Here is a 7,970-nt window from a genome sequence, read left to right on the forward strand (position 1 = left end):
GGTCTGTCCGTGCCAAGTGCCCAGCTGCGCGGAGCGGGTGTCCGGGCTCTCACGGCCGTCCCTACCCCTCAGCCCCTCAGCAAGTACCCGGCCCTGGTCAACGACATCTCCTTCTGGCTGCCCACGGGGAGCTACTCCGAGAACGACTTCTACGACCTGGTGCGCAGTGTCGGGGGAGACCTCGTGGAGAAGGTGGACCTGATCGACACGTTCCAGCACCCAAAGTGAGTGTCGAGGCAGGGACCGCGCGTGGGGGCCATGGGACCTGCCTTCTGCCCGCCCCACCCCCCACCCCCAGCTTCCAGCGTGTCTCAGTCCTTCCTGCCCGGGTCTGACTCTGGCGCTGGCTGTTGGGGTCTGAGCGAGGGGGCTCAGTTGTCCCTTGGGGTCCCGCCCCAGGCTTTGCCTTCCTGGAGGTGGTGGTGTTGGAGGAGAGGCAGGGCAGAGATGCCATGAGCCAGAGAAGTCTCTGGGGGTGGGCGTGTAACAGAGGCCGAGGCTCCACTTCCCACGCGCACAGCCACAGGGTAACCCATACAGCACGGAACAGCCCACGTACGTGACCACAGGACAGCCCACGTACGTGGCCACAGGACAGCCCACGTATGTGACCACAAGACAGCACACATGTACAGACACAGGCCACAGAGCAGGAGCAGCCCATACACACAGCCACAGGACGACCCACGTCCACGGCCACAGGGCAGCTTCAACGTGGAGGCAAAGAGCTGAGGTACCCCAGGGGCCGCCTGCACACGGAGTGGGGACACAAAGCCAGGGCCCGTTTCTCGGCGTCCCCCTCTGTCTCACTTGTGAGTGTCCGGGTTCGGCAGCCTGAGGGACAGTGAGTTTGGGTGGCAGAGCAGGGGAGAGCCAGGGCTGAGACGCAGAGGACAGCCCCCATACGCGCTCGCACCTGGGGCAGAGACGGGAGGAGGGTCTGGAAGCCGGGAGACACAGCGTGAGTCCGAGAGACGTGGCGTCTCGAACAGAAACCGGCCTGGCTCTGTCTGTGGCCTGGGTGTGGGCAGGGCAGTGGCCGCCCCGGGTGCAGCACGGTCAGCGGGAGATACAGGCAGGCAGGGGACGTCCACCCGGGCTCTGCCCACTCTGCAGTCTGTATTTCTCTCCTGTAGACGCGTGTCGTTCCCAAAACAAAGCAGAGATATTGAGATCAGGGCAGGTGCGGTCCTGGTTAGGGCCACGCTTCCTGGTGGCCACTCGCGGAACTGGGTCAGCCTCAGTGGACAGATAATGGCGCCCTCGGCTCAGGAACAGGCGTTCGTGAGTCAGTGAACATGAAGGCAAAGTCTACAAAACCGCCGGGCTCTCAAGATGAGCTTCCAGTCCGAGGAGCTCTTCAGCCTCAGAAACAGACGTGAACAGGGCACAATAGGATTGTGGGGGGTCCGTCATCCGCGTCCTGCCACTCGCCTTGGGACCATCCCTGCCCCCAGGAAGCACTACCCGCTCTCGCAGGCTGTCCACAGCCCAGAGCCCCCCAGAGCCAAGTGTGTGAGGACCTGTCAGCACGCGTGTGAGTGTGTGTGTGAGCCTCATGCAGGCCTCCCAGGGCAGCACAGAGGTTCAGACGCCCACTGCTCTCCCCATGGCATCCGTCTGTTTGCGCTGACCGGTCGAACATAGTGGCCTTGGGGAGTGCCCAGCGCTTCCGCCTGTGCCAGGCTGCAGGCCTTCAAGTGCCTGTAGTGGAAGGTCCGTGATCCCGCCCCTGTGTGGCTGCTGCCAGGACACTCACTGGCCTCCTCGGCCCCCTGCACTGCCCAACCCAAAGCCAAGAGACGCCCCAAGGCGGAGCATGGTGGGAGCCAGCACAGGAGGCTGTGAGGACGGGTGCCTGGCCCTGCCCCACCCAGGGCGTCCAGCTGAGGTGCTGGTGGCCACAGCCACACCCCAGGCCCGGGAGCACATTGCACAGCAGGTGGCCTGGACAGCCCCACAGCACGTGGTGACACAGAGAGCACATGCTCACACGGGCTGACAGGTCCTCTCCCTCATATTCACATGCTCACATGCACACACATACTCAGCACACGCACTGACACGTGCTCACACACATGCTAACACACGTGCTCACAGACACTGGTACACATGTCCACTCCCATATTCGCACTCACATGCTCACACATTCACGCACATGCTCACACATGTGAATGTCCCAGTGTTTTTCTACCAGCCGTGTGGGTGCTGGGGTTGCCCCGGCACGTGGTTCTCCTGCGGCGCTGCCAGCCCGCCAGGGCCGGGGCTGTGTCTGACTGTGGGCAGAAGCTCCCCCGTGTCCCCAGACACACATGGTCGAGCCAGGACCGAGTCCAGGTGCCAAGCTGGGGTGCTCTGTGATGGGCTGCTCTGCTGGGGTGGTGACTTGCCACAGGCGGAGCCCCCTGAGCATCACACACGCACACACACACACACATATATGCATACATACACTCATACGCACACATACATACACACTCATATGTACACACACTCACATACACTCTCGCACATACACATGCATACACACTCGCACATATGCACACATATACACTTGCACATACATACACGCACACACATTTATACTTATGCACACACATACACTCACAATCACACACATTGTACACACATACACTCAGACATACACATGTACACACTCACCCACACACATACGCACACACTCACAGACACATTCTCACACACATACACACTTATACAAATACGCACACACATAACACATATATATACACTCACTCAGACACACACAGATACACGCACTCAGGCACTCACACTCAGACACACTCACATGCACACACACTCACACATTCATACTTGCACACGCACACGTACATGCCTGCCCTTCAGTGCCCACACCCCAGGTCCAGGTCTCACGAGAAGGTCCTGGGCTGGCTCCTGGGGCCTCGATGGGCTCTCACAGCCTCTGGGCCGGCCTCATACGTTGTTGCCTGCAGCCGGGGGGTGTGCCCATGGGCACTGAGGCCCAGCCCAGGCCCATCCTGACTGGCCATGAGACACGTGGGAAGTGTCGGTTCCCGCAGACCCGGAGCAGAAGCTCTGAGCTTCTGGGGTCTCGCGGAGATTGGGCCGGGCCGGGCCGGGCGTGGTGAGGACGGGCCGTGTTCGGGCATGCCGCCCCACAGCCCATGGCCGAGACCCCGACCCTCCTCTGGAAAGGACTCAGCCAGCTGCATAGACCCCCAGAGACGCCTGACGCAGAATTCCCAGCTTCAGCTGATCCACTGGCCTGGCCTGCTGTGTCAGGTGCCCAGAGTGGCCGCGTCCCTGTGCTGCTCCAGAGTGGCTGTGTCCCCTCCCTGCCCGGAGTGGTCGCGTCCCCTTCCCGTCCAGAGGGGCACGGCCTGTGCTGCTCCGGAAGCAGCATCAGTTGCTTGGAGGGTGTTGCTGGCCGGCATCAGCGTTCCAGTGAAGGCATGTTTCCACGTCCGAGTTCAGGCCCTCCCCGCCCAGTTCTCGGTGCGCCCTAACTCTGGGGGCAGTGGTCGGTGCAGCCCCTGAAATCCGCGTCCTCACTCGCACACTCGAGAGCTTGGGTTTGGCCCTTGGCAGAACAAAGTGACCTGGCCCCTGGCTCCTTCTGGAGTGCCCCACACCCAGGACCACAGCTGAGGGCTAGGGTCACTTGTGCCAGGCTGCCCAGTTGTGGCCTCAGGCTGTCTGACCGTCAGTACTGCCCTTTTCCTAGTACCTGTTTGGGTTTGGGGGTGAGGAAAAGGTGGTTGAATCTCTTAGGAATGTTTAGATTCAGGGCAGGAGCGACAGCACAGCAGGGAGGGCGTTTGCCTTGCACGCGGCCAACCTGGTTCGATTCCCAGCATCCCATAGGGTCCTCTGAGCACCACCAGGAGTAATTCCTGAGTGCAGAGCCAGGAGGAACCTCTGCATAGCCGGGTGTGACCCAAAAAGCTAAAAAAAAAAAAGGAATGTTTGGATTCAATTCCCCTTGCCCAGGAGTTTATTTTGTTCTCAGATGGTCCGCTTAACGCACAGTAGCAAAAGACAAACCACCATAGCTGTGGCTGGGAGCACATGACCCCCTCCGTGACCCCCCGCCCCTACTAAGCCCATCGGAGATGGAGGGTGGGACAGAGGCCCTCGTTGGCATGGGGGGCCAAGTGCCCGGTGTACACAGCTGCCCCTGGCAGGCAGGGCCTGGGCTCAGGCCTCTGCAGGGAGCCCCCGTGAGTCTGCACGGGGGACGTGTGGCTTCACTGGGCCACACCCTGCTCAGCACCCGGCAGCATGAGCCGCACCCCGGCCCGCCTTGCTCCCTGTCCTCTGCCGTGGGAGGCGTTTGTGCCTCATCACGTCCTCGCCTCTGGGCCAGGTCCCAGGACAGCATGTGGCCGCCTCAGCCCTGCGCTGGTCCTCAGACCCGCCTGCCAGGACCTGCCCTGCCCACCACTGCAGCTTTCCAGCAGAGCGCCTGGCTCTGGGGTCCGCGCTGGCCGGGGCCAGCCTGGCAGACCCTGCGCTGCACCCACACCACCCAGGCCACCAGCTGCCCCAGACAGATATGCCAAATGTCCCTGGTGGGGGCCAGCCAGGCGGCCCACCTCAGAAACATATGCCATCCACATGGTTCGTTCAGTCAGGAAACTGGGGTTGTTTGTTCACGGCTTCCCCGCACTGTTTATTTGCTATTCCACCATCTGCCCGCCCAGGAACCAGCCAAGAGCTCATCCATGGGGTGACAGTTTCTCCAGGGCAAGGCCACCCCATGGAGTAACAGAACCTCTGGGCAGGGCTAGTGCACAGAGTAACAGTACCTCTGAGCTAGGGCTAGTGCAGAGTAACGGTGCCTCTGGGGCAGGCCACCCCATGGAGCAACAGCACCTCCGGGTCATGGTGATGGGCCTCAGGGTCCTGCACAGAGGCACCTGCCATCGACCTGACCCGATCCTCACCCAGGCCTGGGCCCAGCCTCCCCCCAGCCGCCGCTGGCTCGCTGCGTCCTTCACACAGCAGGCCTGAGTGACTGACCCTTCACCCCCAGACCAGGGACTCGGCCTCCTGGGGCCTCTCCAGCTATGAGGAAAGGTGGGGGGGGGTCCGACCCTCCCCTCCCCCGACAGCCCCTCACCCTCGAGCCCCTCCTGGAGGAGGGATGGTGGAGGTGACCGGGAGGATGGGGGGGGGGGCTGATCGCACCGAGACGTGGGGATACAGTGATGTGGCGGAGGGCGAGGGTGGAGAGGGTGGTGGTGAGATGAAGGTGACGGTGATGCCCGTGAGAGAGCTCACAGGGCCCGTCCGGCCACGAGGAGCTGCGCAGACTTTACGAGGTTTCCTGGAGCCTTGTGTTGGGTACCCCGTGGCCTCATGGGCAGACCCTCCCGCCCCTACCGGCCCTCCGAGGGAGTTCATGGGGCACCGATGGCAGGGCCGTGGGGGTCAGCCTGATGGAGGGGAGGTGGGCAAAAGGGGGCTAATGCCTTCGCAGCTACCCGGCCTGACCCCTCCGGAACCCACCCAGCTAGCCCAAGGTGGCACATCTGAGGAGACAGCACAGGCAGCACCCTGGGGATGCTTTGCCTCCCCTTGCAGGATAGGGGGGCCCAGGAGCCCGAGGGCTCCAGATACGAAGGTCCAGACTCACAGCAGCTGCATATTTGGTGCCAGAAACATCTGACTTCTGTGAAAGCTTAGAGTCACTTTCGTATCATTATTTCTGCAAAACGTCTTTATTAAAGGCAACACCAGATGGTCCTAGCAAGCAGAGTCACGAATCCCTCCTGCACCCTTCCTGCGTTAAATGCAGCACACTTAGCACAGACCCTGAGTGAGGGGATGTGAGCCCACGGCTCCAGGGGCCGAGAGACCATCAAGCTGGGTTTGCTCTGCTGTTTCGAGTAATAAGTGGTCTCCTAAGTCGGGTACAGACTTTGCCCAAGTTTAGCTTGATCGCATTAAAAAGATTCATGTACAAATACCAGCTCGAAACATAGTCTTTAAAAGGCTGTATAAGTAAAACAACTGAATTTGAGAGAGAAGAAATGTTAAAACTGCCTAAAATTCCAACACTGTGACGGTCACATACTGTGTGCAGTGCTCTGTCTGAGAGCTCGCCCATGGGGTGTCCCCCTGCACGCGTGGGGCTTCATCTCGTGAGCAGATCCAGTCCTGAGAGGTGGAGGACAGTCCATGCCCCTCCCACCCCTGCTGTCTGTAAAGAGCATGGTGTGAGGAAATTGTCCTGCAGCCCTACGCGTGGGGACAGATCACCGGGCAGCCTGGAGTGGGGCTAACAGGAAGTGCTGGGCACAGAGACAGACAGACAGGAAGTGTCAGGTGCAGAGACAGAAAGGAAGTGTTGGACGCAGAGACAGGAAGTGCTGGGTGCAGAGATAGGAAGTGTTGAGTGCAGAGACAGACAGACAGGAAGTGTCAGATGCAGAGAGCTCGCAAACAGGAAGTATCTGGCCCGGGTTCCTATGTCCATACCCATGCGTTTTCTGGACGCTCTAGGTGAGGCCGTGTGGGGGATTTGTTGCATGTCTTTTTGTCTCCCGTGCCTCGGTTTCCCCTCAGTCATGGGCAGTGCTGGCCCCTCTGGGGAGGGCTCACAGCTGCATCTGGCGGGGTCATGGGGCGAGTGTCTCCCTGTGACGTGGTCTCTGAAGCCTCTCAGGGGATGTTGCGGGCGACTCCCCGTCTCAGTGGCAGCCCTAACCCAAAAACCCAGAGAAGACAGCTCCTCCCCTGAAGACAGGCTGGGGGGGGGGGGGGTGTCACTCCTGTCCCCCGGGATACCCGCCTCTTCCAGCCCTGGCTGGTGGCAGAAGCCAGTGGCCGGATCACACCCTCGCACACGGCTGTGGCTCTGGGTCCCTGGGCGTGGGGAGCCCCGACCCATCGAGGCAACCCGCAGACTCGAGCCCTGCTGCTCAGGTCTGCGTGGGAGTGGGGCGGGGATAGGGAACCGGCCTGTCCACGCGCATCCAGGGGCGGCTTCTCTGTCGGGGCAGCTGCCAGCCCAGGCCACTCACCCCATCTCCCTGCAGGACACTCCGGACCAGCCACTGCTACCGGATCACCTACCGCCACATGGAGCGGACACTGACGCAGCAGGAGGCCGGCCGTGTGCACCGCGCCCTGCAGGAGGCGGCCGTGCGGGTGCTCGGCGTGCAGGGCCGCTTCTGACCCCCGCCCGCCTGGGCCAGCCTGCACTGCACACCTGGGGGTCCTGGGGCCTGCGGCACCCAGGTACTCCCCGGCCCATCCACGGTGAGGCCCATCCACACCAACCCTATCCACTCTTAACACCCCGTCCACGCCGAGCCCCGGAGACAGGAGGCTCAGAAGCAGGGCAGGGCCAGGGGGCGGGGCCGGGGGCAGGTGGCCGCCCTACGGGCCACACTTGCACCAGGGACTCAGTGTCACTAGGAGGTTTGCCTGTCTGACGGCGACTTCTAGAAGCATCTCAAAGAGATGGCTTCTCTCTCCACGGGGGTCTCGTCCTCGGGGGCTTGGAACCAGCCATCAGTGGACACCATTGTGCCTCCGAGAGCCCTGCACAGGGGTTGGACAGGGCAGCCCTGGGGCTTAGCCCGGGGCGAGGGATCCCCAGCAGAGCTTGGGCCTGGGCCACTTCCAGAGGTGCCTTGTGGCTGGGAGTCCTCCAGGCCAGGGACAGGACTCAGGGCCTCAGGACTCAACGCACCGGCTCCAGTCCTGAGCGGGCCCTGCCCCCTGCAGAGCTTCCTAGAAAGCACCCAGAGTTTGTGCCTCACGCGTGCACGGACACACACGCATGCACACATGTGCCCGGTCACACATCAACACAGCCACATATGCACAGTCACCAGCACACAAGCAGTCACATATGCGCAGTCACATACCCCAACACATGCTCACACACACATGCACACATACCCAGAAGCGGGTCAGCATCTTGTCTGTCCATCTACGCGCCCATGTGCTGCCCGATC

At 61.7% G+C, this 7,970-nt stretch overlaps 1 protein-coding gene across 2 annotated transcripts in view; it reads left to right on the forward strand.

Moving 5' to 3' along the window:
- The window catches only part of FARS2 (phenylalanyl-tRNA synthetase 2, mitochondrial), a 60,973-nt gene extending 53,747 nt beyond the window's left edge, over nt 1-7,226 (forward strand). For both annotated transcript variants that reach the window (XM_056108491.1, XM_056108489.1), the window contains exons 6-7: nt 73-224; nt 7,044-7,226. In XM_056108491.1, the coding sequence (XP_055964466.1) occupies nt 73-224; nt 7,044-7,182 (291 nt within the window). In that variant the 3' untranslated portion in view covers nt 7,183-7,226. The remainder of the gene's footprint in view (nt 1-72; nt 225-7,043) is intronic.
- The last annotated feature ends 744 nt before the right edge of the window (nt 7,227-7,970 follow it).

Source organism: Sorex fumeus, unplaced genomic scaffold, assembly GCF_029834395.1.
Source record: "Sorex fumeus unplaced genomic scaffold, SorFum_2.1 ptg000218l, whole genome shotgun sequence".
NCBI lineage: Eukaryota > Metazoa > Chordata > Mammalia > Eulipotyphla > Soricidae > Sorex > Sorex fumeus.